The following is a 12,772-nucleotide window of genomic DNA, read 5'->3' as shown; positions in this document are numbered from 1 at the left end:
GGATATAAGAGAGAATCATAATCCTCCCTCAGAATCTAGAGCCAGTTATCACTGAAACTGGCCACCATTCCTGGGTACTTTCCAACCTCACTCTGGGTCATAATGATCACAATGAATGGTTCCAGAGGTGATTGTTTACCGATATAGGACATCGATTGCCTAGGATATTGTATCTCCAAAAGCTGAGTAGGTTCTTAATGCCGTCCATTATGAATTAAGTCTTGACTGAATTCAAGCAGGATTTAGAATTCTTTCAACATTTCTGCAATTTTGTGCCATTAAGTCAATTAGGTTCTGTACTGTACATCAATTTGCTTCAATAACCTCGATGTTGTGACGCCAGTCTAGTACCCATAAAATAAACCCTACATCATCAATAAAATATTGTAGATTATATCTGGATCTATCAAACAGAATTATTGTTAGATCTAAGATTATTGTATCAGAAAACCTGATTTACACCTAATATACTCAGCATTAAATAACCAGACTCACTATATGCCAGAAAATTCTTCACCTACACAAATTTAGTACCACTCTTTTATAAAGCAAACAATTTTCTATGAAACTCTTACCTGATAACATTAGTGCAGTCATACTCTCCTCCAATGCCTACTTCTATGACAGCAACATCAATTTCTTCTCTCAAAAACACTTTCAAGGCCAATACTGTTAAAAATTTGAAATATGCAGGCATATCATCCTCAGATTCCTGAAAATAAAACCATCATTAAGTTCTGGTAGGACAAACTACTTTAAATTCTAAAGCTAAAACTAAAAACATCAAAACACCAATTGTTATTAAGCTCATGACTGCTAGCGTAGGTGCCAGGGGAGAGGGCGACTTGGAATATTCTTTGGAGCACAAAGAAAACCAGCACCTGTCCTGGAGACAGGGATTTAAAAAGAATAACTTATCAGCGATGATCCTGATAACTTTCATGTTAAATTATAGCCAGACTTAGAGTTTTCTAAAATATCAGTTTCTAGATGTTTATCCTATGTTAAGACCGAGGGTTTGTTTCAAATGTGAACAAATATCAGTTTCCTCAGCTCTGGCAGCTGTGCAGTTGCTTGAACAAATGGGCTCAGTGCCAAATGTTGAAATTATTTTTGGGATCAATATTCTATCTCACTTGTTCATTTCAATGACCCATTACAGCAGGGGCCTTAAACAAGACTGCAACATTGTTTTACCAGGTGGAAAAATTTTGATTAAGAAGAATATATAAACAATAAAATTATATTAGAGTCCAAAGTTCAAGTAATATATACTGTACTGATGCCCCCATAGACACAAAATGGATTTATTGAAATAAGTGTTTAAATTCTTCAAAAGAAATTCTCAAATGAATTAAAATACTGAAACATCAGATATTTAAAACTTGACACTTTGAGCATAGAGCATAAGTCAATACCATGTAGGGAAATTCCTAATTCCTAAATGAATATAAAATGATTACAGGATAAGCAAAATATCCCAAAAGTTATTTTATACAGAGTACTACTAAAACTCCCCAATTCATCAAACTAATTTCGTCTAGTTCTAAGTTCCTATATAAAAAATTTCTGTAAAGTGAATATTTATAGGCATAAATATAAAATAAAGAGCAAACTCTATCCAATCAACATTTGTATACAGTATATAGTGCTGCATACAGAAATAAGCATTTTAAAATATAGGTTCTGTATTCCTAGGAGATGTAACTACCAGTCAACTTTTATATCTACATGTACAATGCTCTACTCCTCTATGGATAGCTAATCTTCTACAACAATACGGTAGTTATAAAAGTACAATACACCGCTGCTGAACTACAGTTTAATAAAATATGGGATTGTTTACTGCAATAATCAAAATTCATTGCTATATTCTGTGCAACACAGAAAATGTCTCTTTTGACAATACTGAACAAGCAGCAAAAAATAAATGCTGAATAAAAATTCCTAATTACATTCATATAAATACACAAGTTATAAAAAAACAGTTAACTCTTCTATTATCCAACTCCTACTACTTAAACCTTTTATGTCAGGAGTATTTTCACAATGGCTAATATATCGGTTGGTTACCCCTACTCACTTTTAATCCAATGGGATATGGAGAAAATCATCTGGCTTTGTGTTATGCATAACACCGAACGGACTGTTGAGTACACTTGACACTTTGGTGTGCCACTTAACAGTTTGAAATACTGTGTGTGTTAAAGAATTTGAAACAGCATGATGATTAAAACCAATATCTTTCCCAGGTAGTGGGGCAAGGTATACACACATGACACTATCCAGTCTCAGTTTGTCTGTTACTGTATCTGTATCTTAATCAGAAATGCTTGCATATACTACCTTCAAAATGATGTTGTCTAGTTCAGTACTGAGTCAAGGTATGTGGTATAACAGCCTTGTGTAGGGGTTTCCCTTAGGCATTTAACAACAAAGGTTATGTACATAAGACCTTTCTTGTTACCCTCAGATTTATTGATGAATTTACTAAATATACCATAGTCATTAAAGAGTAAAGGGCATGTACATCAATCCTTTCTTGCTATTCTCACATTTATTAACTTATATTAACATAAATCCTTTCTTGCTATTCTCACATTTATTAACTTATATTAACTAAATATATTTAATATGCTGCACCTATCTGCTTATTTTCTCATCATGATGCCAGACACAACCATACTTCAATATGAAACAGTTCCAACTTGACCTTTTCACTCTATGCAGTTCGTACTAACTGTATTGTACTGTGTATTTGAAAAAAAATTTTTGTTACTGAACTATATTTGGTCTTAATTGCTTCTTTGTATTTCAAGGGTATATGACTAAAAGCATGTTTTCAAAAGGTATGCAATGTATCTTGACAAGGTTGGCTAGAGTTCCGAGTACAACAGCCAAAGCTAAAGATAGACAAAGTGACTACACTACACTGAACAGGATTAATACTGTAACTGCTGTCTTTATTAACCAGCTGTGTACTGCGATGCTGATCATAATCACCGAATAACTGAATAATCATGACAAATGTGCCAAATCATGCTGCTGTACAGTATATGGGAAAAATGTTTATTGAATTTGCATTACAGTGCCATAAATTGTACAGCTAAACTCTCTTGAGTTTTAAGGGTTTTTACCAATTTTTCATGTGTCTGCAAAAGGGTTCATATATACCTGCAATGATAAACCAAACATGGGCTATGGACTGGTCTACATTATACAACACATCCAATTTTTTGACATTCCTTAGGGCTATAATTGAGTCTTTCAGTCGAGAAACATGCCAAGTGCCACCCTGGGCCACAGGTATTTTTAATTTAATTTATTATATTCTAAAAATGGCACTTGGCATGTTTCTCGACTGAAAGGCTCAATTGATCTAACATGAGTATCATGAGTAACACCAAAGTAAATGACACATTACAGTATACAGTACTTCAATCACCTCTAGCACTGAAGGGCTCTCACCCATACACAGCAACCAACATGACAAAGGTATCAGTATTATGGCCCAAAACCAGTGTTATGCATACTAACAGTCATTAAATTAAGCTAAATACCCTAAAGAAACTATATTATACTACTAACCAGTAATAATGCAGAAACAGCCTTCAACTTTCTGATAAAAAGCATTTGCTAAACAAAACAGCTTTGTTCTTGGAATGATTAATGATACAACCCACACAATATGAGCAATTACATAAATTCCCCAAATGCTTCCATCTTTATACAGGAATATTTCACTGTGAGTTCTACCATGCTAACTTTCAATCTTTACCCAGCCTTGATGTGATTTAGGGAAATTTTTTCCTAACTTGAAACAACTCTGGATCGCTAAACTGTGTGTGCAAAAAACGAGTAGTTCCCTATATAGTGGCACTCAGTGAACTAAGAACTTACTGAACACAGAGTATATAATGTACATACACCTATAAATGAAGCATAAAATGTAATAAAGTGAATTTTAACCTTTGATAACTACAAATGACAAAAAATTTTGCATTCTCTCTAACACATGAACATAAAATGTAAAGTAAATTACAAACCCTTGATAACTGTGCATGACAAAAAATTTTGTGCCTGTCTCTAACAACTGCACATAAAATATAGTTACCAGAGCTCAGAATACAATAAAATGCATACCAAAAATAGCATACCTTTAAATACACAAGCCCAGTGAGTGAAACTAGAAAAGGTCATTTGAAAAACAAAACAAACATCATACAGCATTACATTCTGGTAACTGCTGATTTACAACCCTGGTTCTGTTACTAAAATTACATCATTACAATGATTTTAACACATAATGGAAAGAATGAAAAATTAAAAACAAATGACAGCACATTAAAACATGAAGCTTGCTTAGCAAGAGTTCACACCTGAGAAAGCAAATAAAAAATTCCTTTGTTTACTGAAAGTTTTAAAGGCTGCAACACCCACATTTTACATATTCAAACTTAAGAAAAATAAAGTAGTATTTCTTTGTGTGGGCTCATGCAGATTAGTACATACTGATTAGTGATCTAAGGTATTTGGGTTACAGACTTCAACTACATATCACAAGCAGGAAAAATGAACACAAAATATGATTTATGGATGCCAGTGCAATCTGTCGGCAATGTACATTATTTTACAATGAACACATACTGTAATATAAACCACTGCACACAATGCAATATCTAAACTACAAGAAAACAGTCTACTTATGATGATCGCAATATATCTGAATGCAGCTTACATTACTAATACACAGCATTCTGAAAATGATGCTGTGCAAGACAGACAATTTTCTAGTCACTGTTTTGTTGTCTTCAAGCTTTCAAATCATTATAGACTACTATGCACACACTTTCAGTGTAAATTTCCACAGTCCAGAAAATGCTTTGTCTGAAAGGAAGCTAAATGAACTAATATCAATAACGAAGTATATCTTCTATATTAAACAAGCTTGCAAGGTAATCATTATAAAATTAGACTTTTGACACAGAGTTAAAAGTTCAAAGATGCAATTACCATAACAATAAATCTAAATACAGTCGATCCCCGTTTATTCGCGGTTCAGTATTCATGGCTTAAGTTATTCATAGATTTTTCTGTGGAACAACTGCAGTATTCATAGAAAATTTGCCTAGTTGCAGATTTTTTCTAAGAGCAATTACTGCATTTTCATATTTCATAAATGTTCTAGGACGACAGTTTAAGATATATTTGGTTTTGAATTGTATTAAAATAAGCAGTTACAAGTGTCTGAGAGGGGGTCAGTTATAAGCGTATTTAAAAGGGGTTTCAGTATTCGCGGGCTTTCAGTATTAGTGAGTGGGTGCGGTGTGTGTCGGGTGTGGTATGTGTCCCCCGCGAATACATGGGGACGACTGTACGGTTAGACATCTTTTAAGGACTTCAGTGCCATAATGAACCCAACAAGATGTTCAGACATGCCATTATCCTATTTACAAAAACATGCACTGTACCTTACTTGCAGAGAGAGCATTATAAACATCCCAAAAATGCTGTGTAAAACTATCCTTTTGAATCGGCTGCCCATTTATCCGTATTCTTTCTCTGACTGCAACAAGGTGTGGTGATGAGTAGAATCCAGTTCTGTATCCATGCTCTCGTAAAATGCTCTCAATAAAGGCACATGTTGAACCTTTACCCTTGGTTCCTGGAAGTAAATGAATTATGTAAATAAAATCATAAACCGTGTACAGTATGCTAAAGTTAATGTATCCAGCAGAAACTCCCATAAAAGAAAGGAAAGACTAATTTTATTTATACAAGCTATTTAAAGACTACATCAGTCACTGTGAGAATGCTAAATACATAGACAAAAGTTCTTCCTCACTACTACTAAAATGGGCTGATCACCTTTCCAGATTATCACTTATTTTTGTGGCACATAGTCTACACTCCTCTTGTATCTTGAAGATTTGACTTCGTACAGTCATAGCCCATGCTGAACCAAATAAAGGTACCAGAAGCATCAAGATTTGCTTAAATAGTCACTGACAAAGCCCCTAACTAGCTGGAACACATCTTAGGTATAGGTTCCAACTAATCAACCATCTCCTTCAATTAGCAAAGCATTTCTAACTAAAAGGCATTCACATTAAACCAATGAGAGAACTGAGCCCAAGCATGCTTTAGGTGGATCAGCAAAAAAAAATGCTGAACCTGACTGCATGGAAAGAAGACATGTGAGTCAGTCATCAAGAACACCAAACTCTGATTTACAATAAATCTGAAGATCTGGTATCCTTCCACAGCCAATGGAAGAAGTCTACCGAGACTCAGACTTTGCCCCTGCATCCCTCAACCTGCACTTTCTATGCAAATTCTTATTCTATAAGAAGAATGTTGTTGACACCCACACTTTCTATGCAAAGTCTTATTCTATAAGAAGAATGTTGTTGACACCCTGAATCATGGTTAATACACATATCATGGAGATACACAGATATTATAGCAGAACCTTGTTGACATCTTGAATCATGGTGATACACAGATATCATAGCTTCTACGACTGGAACACAATGACATACAAAACGAGAAACAAAAGTAAAATATACTTAAACATTTAACTACTGAGAGAAAAATTAACACAACTACATCAATGCATGAAAAAGTGCAAAATAAGTGGTACACACAAAAAGCAAGAAAAAAGATGACACAAAGCAGAAAATGAACACAGCATTGCTAAATCATAGCTAGAAGAGGAAACTAGTAGCTCAAGTACCTGCTATATGAATTACAGATAGTTTATCCAAGTCATCTAGAGATACACCAACTTTGCGCAAATAGGCCTCAGTTTCTGGAATGTTGTTGTTAGAAGATCGTCCTCGCTCCTCTCGCACACGTTGTAAAACAGCAGCATTTGTTTGCAAGCCATTCAGGGCTTGAACTGCTTCCTATCAAAGAGGTAAGAATATCAGTGATGAGTAAATACCTATATAAGAATTTACTGTAAAAGTACCCAGAAAAAAACTAAAAATTATGGAATAAAATTTACGATACAGATGTCATAAATGCTACAAATATGCATTTGGTAAAATGCTGCCTAAGAAACTGTCAGTCAGACCCAGCATAAGGTCCAATAAGAAATAGGGATGGAAAGTACCCATAAACCAAAACCACATAGCAACCTTTTGGCAGTTTGTGGAGTTCTGGAAGACAAATCCTAGATGGATAAACATGAACCAATTGTGCATTAGGCAAAACCCACTTTCCACAAATGATGAAACAAGAAAAAACTCCCTTGTTATATGGAAAGCATTACTGCATTCCCCATTGTTGACATGGATACATTCCACATAACAGAACACACAACCTTAAGTATGATTTCCATTGTACCCAAGAGTACATTAGCCTTTACAGAATACACATGCATAAGTATAATTCCCATTGTAGACAAGGATACATTAGTCTTTGGAGAAACACAGGCCTAGGTATGACAAGGATACTTTAGTCTTCAGATATACACAGGCCAGGGCATCATTCCTATGGTAGACAAGGTGACATCAGTCTTCACAGAATGTACATAAAAGACACAGGTATATACCATGAATGTCGTAAGGCATTTATTAATACAACAAAAAGATACATAAAAGCTGATCCATTTTAGACAAAGATACATTAACCTTTACATAATACACATGCCTAAGCATAGTTCCCAAGGCAGATGAGGAGACAGCCTTCATAGGGTACACAGAGCTAGGTATGGTGATAGAGATGCTTTAGTCTTCAGAAAATACACAGGACTAGGCATAATTTTCAAAGCAGGCAATGTTACAGTCGTCTTCACAGAACACAAAAATGAATGAAAAAAAAAAAAACAGAATGTATTTAGACAAATTCCCTTACTACTACAGCAAAGGTACATAAAAGTTGACTGGCAATATAAAAAAAAAATATTATACAAGAAAAGGCTAATTAAAATTCAGTGTTCAAAACAACTAACAGTAGTCTAATCACTGCTTTACAAAAGCCTCTTTGCCATAACATTCGGTGACATAACCTGTTAAGGTAGTACGAATGTGGTTTTTAGAATAATGATCATACTGTATAACGAGATAAATCCATCCTATTTTCAGTCATAACATCAAAGGCAAAATTTCTCTCACGCCTTCTGTTTAGGTGTCTGCATTTACTGCACACTCTAAGTTTTGCTACTTCTGTGGTGACTATGTTGGGGGACACTATGTCAAAGGAAAAATGTGATATACGTATTAGCTTATACTTCTTACAGAAATATAATTAAATTTAAACTTGACTAAGATGAAAATATATTTATACAAAATCAATCCCATGAACAGGAAACAAGTAAATACAGTAGAGATTTTTTAGAGTTATGAAATACTCATAACTTATCATGTAGACACCATGTTATAACAATTGCTTGTATAGATAAGCCAGATATCCATTGATAAAAGACCACTGCACTGTGAACTTTTTACTTTCACTGTTGGTAGATACAGACAGTCTTGGTCAACTTGCAGATAGTGTCTAACACCACAAAATAAGCCCTTTAACATCATATTACCAAAGCATCCAACCTCTGATCAAAATAACTGCTTCTTCATATCACGGTTTATATGCATTCAACATAGGTGGGAGAAAATTTCCATTAAAGAGGCAACCCTCTAGAAAGGGAGACAGAACGGATGAGCAACAAAAGGGATGATGAGGGAAAAGAATGCTGGACTACTGGTAAATGAAACGTACCCTAGTTACAAACAGCAAAAGATCTGTGCTTCTTGGTACACTGAAGACATGGTTACTTATAAAGGAAACAGAAAAGATTTTGAAAAAGGGAATACAAAATACTACGATACATAGTTGGAGTGCACCGAAATCACATATCTCACAAATGGAAATATAGCAGAATGTGGTGGTGTCCTGAACTGTATAAGAAACTCTGAGCCTGCTAATGGAAGCAAAGTGATATAGCCTGTCAATAGATGTGAAAGACTGAATTAGATGGCCCCAAAAATCATTGCAAAAAATCACCTGAGACTTTGGTGGAGAAGGTATTCTTGTAAACAGTTTACAGAATGAATGACATGGGAAAAAAATGTTTATGATCACAAATGTGGGAAAAATGAAAGAGCAGAAAAATTAGTGAAAATCAATGTCAGAAAAAATGCTTATGATGATAAATGCTGAAGACATGGAAGAGCAAATGAGATTACAGAAAATCAACATAAGCAGAGCAATACTTTAAGGTGACTGGATACCAAGTAAAGGAGGTATTCGAGTTCCCGCTGTGGAAAAGGTGTAAAGATAAACTTACTGTGTAAGGAACATAAAAGGTATCACAAGAGACACTCAAGATAAGAAATACTGTTTACATAAAGTAAGAGATTGATTTTCCATGTTAAAAATTTATTAGAAGAACAAATTGGAAAGATAAAAAAATGAGAACCATGTTGTGGTAGCCTGGCATATATTAACAAGAGAGGTAGACCATGTCTGTCAACTAGGGGACACACTAGACTGAAGAAAGGCTTGAAAGGGCAGTACAGTATGAAAAACACAGCAGCTGAAGCCTAAAAAACTACACAACTACCGTTAAACAAACAAATATCCCATCAGTAGAGAAAGAAACTGCTTATGATGGTTTTATAAGGCTACTATATGAAACAAATAGGAGCAATGACATGATAAAAGACTTGTAGCCAGAAGCTCATACTATAAATGAGGGAGTGGCTGAAAGTTGTAGTGTCCAACAGCTGTTAAACTGACTGTAATTTAAAAGATTAAGATGATTTGGACCAAACCACGTAATGAAAGGGATAAATTAGTCAGAAAAACAGCAGATGTGGAAGTAACAAGACAAAGACATGTAGGAAAGTCAGGAAAGACAATGTATAAGGACACAGGTGAAGACCTAAATCCAATGGGAGTTCACGCAAAAAGTGCACAACATGAGGGAAATGCTGATATTAAATTTTTTATGATGATAAGATGATGACACTGGTAAAATGCAAATAAAAAACAGAAGCTTACAAACTATTTGATAATAATACCAGGCCATTTAGAACCCAGGTCCTAGGTTAGGTTAGGATGCATACCTGTATGAAGGTCAAGTGGGGAAAGTCTAGGGAGATGACACTTCCAATGCCTAGCAGGATCATCAAAAGGTAGGTTAAGATTTATCCAAGTAGTTTAGATTGTTACATTTTTAAGCTTCTTTATTTTTTCCTTTTTGTGATGGTTACTCATTCCACAAACTCTTGATTTTCACACCTGCTTCTCTTGTGTTTTTGCATATTCTACTTTTCACACTGGTGAATTTCACTCACTCTTTGTTTTTCCCCGACTTAAAACCTATGTTTTCCACTTTCATCTATTCCATAATCATTAGCATAGGAGTAAGGGAGTGGGGGAGGAGGGGGGGGGGACTAAAGCACTGTTGACAGCAATGATGATAATAAAAAATCCATAAAACAAAATATTTAATTTCTAACAAATCAAATACTTTAGTGCCAACTCTCAAATTATGAGGATTTTCAAAATTACCCTGTAGAATTTGAGGGGCATGTTATTCATAATGTATTGTATATAATTATATATATGCATCAATGTAGTAAAAATTCATTAGTTTCCCAAGTCCAAATTGTATCTTAACAGCTCTACAAACAGTAAGTTGCCTCAACAATTAAAACACAAGGAGAATGTAATTTAATGCATGACCTCTCAAAAGATTTTAATTGTTAAGCAAAGTTTGCAGAGCTGGACATCATGCAAACGGTTTTCTTTAACTGCAATTCAGGACATTTTTTGGAAAAGCCAATGGAAAAAATGGTTGCTATAATTCTCACAAAAACCACCAAACTATATTCACATTACTATATAGTTGATATATATCTGTGAAATGTATTGTACTCTTTAATTAAATGGAATACAAGACAGGTTAAGTGCAGGGGGTTGAAAGGAACAAACCACTCTTTCCTTGGCCAGGTAGGACCCATTACCCTCAGTAGGTTGAGTATGGACGCAACTCTATCATTGCCCCTGGAGCATCTATGATTCTTTATTGCTTTGTTTGATAACCCAAGTTAACTTTGCATACTATATATACAACTGACCTTGGGAGTCAGGCTATGCATTTTTAAAAATATTTCTGCCTGTGCAATCCACAGATCTTTGGCTTTACCTCATCCAAACTGCAACTTTTTTTGCTGGGGCTCTCTATAATCTCACTAATAGGTATGGAAATAAAGGAAAAGTAACATGTGGTTTCTACTGAACAAAAACAGTTCAAAAATAAAAAAAATACATATCTGATTAACCACTGAAAAATATAAGGTTCATTAAGTATACCTTAGTTTTACCAGACCTCTGAGCTGATTAACAGCTCTCCTAGGGCTGGCCCAAAGGATTAGACTTATTTTATGTGGCTAAGAACCAATGGTTACTTAGCAACGGGACCTACAGCTTATTGTGGAACCAAACCACATTATAGCGAGAAATTCGCAACTGTACCTACAGCTTATTGTGGAATCCGAACCACATTATAGCGAGAAATGAATTTCTATCACCAGAAATAAATTCCTCTAACTCTTCATCAGCCAGCCTTGGCAAGAAATTATATCATATAATCAACAATGATTGTTCTCTTAAGTTTGGCTAGATAATGCTTTATATAATCATATAACATGGTTACCTATATGGGAGCCCACTTCACAATCACTCTTGCAACACTGATTCTGCTCTATACTGACCAAATTCTGCAACTTGGTATGACCTAAACGTACAACAGGCTAATATACAAGTCCATTCAACTAAGGCTACAAGAGTTAGCTTGTCTAAAATAATTTCATTCAACATTCAAGAAAACTTGTGTAACATTACTCAAGGGCACCTATCATTTACGAGTACAACTCGTTCTGATAATGTTATCAAGACGATAGTCGCTAGGGAACAGTCGAAATTGTCTGAAAGCTTACCCTACTGAAACCTAAGAAGCTGGTCTGTAGGCTACACTGCGTAAATCAACCTAGGAACCAAAGCCACCTTATTATCATAATTAACCCTCCAAAAAAATCATGACATAAACTCAATTGTCCTAGAAGACTATTTGCCTCGCTCTTTTCATTTAAAAACTAAGTTACTTTACAAGATATGAAACAGGCTAACCCCAAGAAGGCCATGAGGGCTTCAAAAATTGCAAAATTCTCAGTAGAGTAGAGGCTACGCAGTTTAAGTGGCCTTGAATGCCCACATCCTACCCAGGATTTGGGCATGATGACATACTGAAAATGACAATTTTCTTTAGAAAATTTCGGACAACTCACCTCGTACTGTTGATCAACTGACAGATGACAACAGTATCGATTTAGGTCTCTCGTGCCCTTGCTAGCAAACGCACTGTCCATTGTACCTCGAAATAAAGCACCACGAAAAGCACGAAAGGCACGCCACCTGCAATAGCTGAAAGAGACAATCTGATGCATCGCTAATAGTCAGATGTTCTACGGGCCACGTGTGATTACGTCTATCCCTTGGTACTACCACCACTACCGATCAGCTGTTGTTTGGGTGACTGCAGGGCTACCAACACAAACATGGCAATATAATAAACTCAAATTCGTCCACATCCTGTAATTTTTACACAATTTACTCTAGTAAAATTAATAATGTCATACCAAACGTAAAACTTATCTCAGAATTGTTCTCTTAGCTTCCATAATTCTCTTTATCGACATACAAAGCTATGAGTTTTGTTGGTAGCGGTTAACTTTCAACTGAGCGAAGTTTAGAAATATCAGCG

At 35.2% G+C, this 12,772-nt stretch overlaps 1 protein-coding gene across 2 annotated transcripts in view; it reads right to left on the bottom strand.

Annotated features, from left to right (window-relative positions):
* LOC136839609 (folylpolyglutamate synthase, mitochondrial-like) overlaps positions 1-12,772 on the bottom strand; it is a 29,492-nt gene extending 16,720 nt beyond the window's left edge. Inside the window, exons 1-4 of one of the 2 annotated variants that reach the window (XR_010853395.1) lie at positions 12,297-12,543; positions 6,737-6,908; positions 5,472-5,665; positions 576-712 (exon numbers count right to left, since the gene is read on the bottom strand). Coding sequence is in view for 1 of the 2 variants with exons in the window: in XM_067105892.1 (XP_066961993.1) it covers positions 576-712; positions 5,472-5,665; positions 6,737-6,908; positions 12,297-12,455 (662 nt within the window). In the remaining variant the exon portion in view is untranslated. Of the gene's footprint in view, positions 1-575; positions 713-5,471; positions 5,666-6,736; positions 6,909-12,296 lie in introns of both variants that reach the window. The other variant, XM_067105892.1, reaches the window with a different exon arrangement.

The sequence above is a fragment of the Macrobrachium rosenbergii genome, chromosome 6, assembly GCF_040412425.1.
Source record: "Macrobrachium rosenbergii isolate ZJJX-2024 chromosome 6, ASM4041242v1, whole genome shotgun sequence".
Lineage (NCBI taxonomy): Eukaryota > Metazoa > Arthropoda > Malacostraca > Decapoda > Palaemonidae > Macrobrachium > Macrobrachium rosenbergii.
Note: the sequence above shows the minus strand (reverse complement) of the source record. Positions and strands in the feature narration are given on the sequence as shown.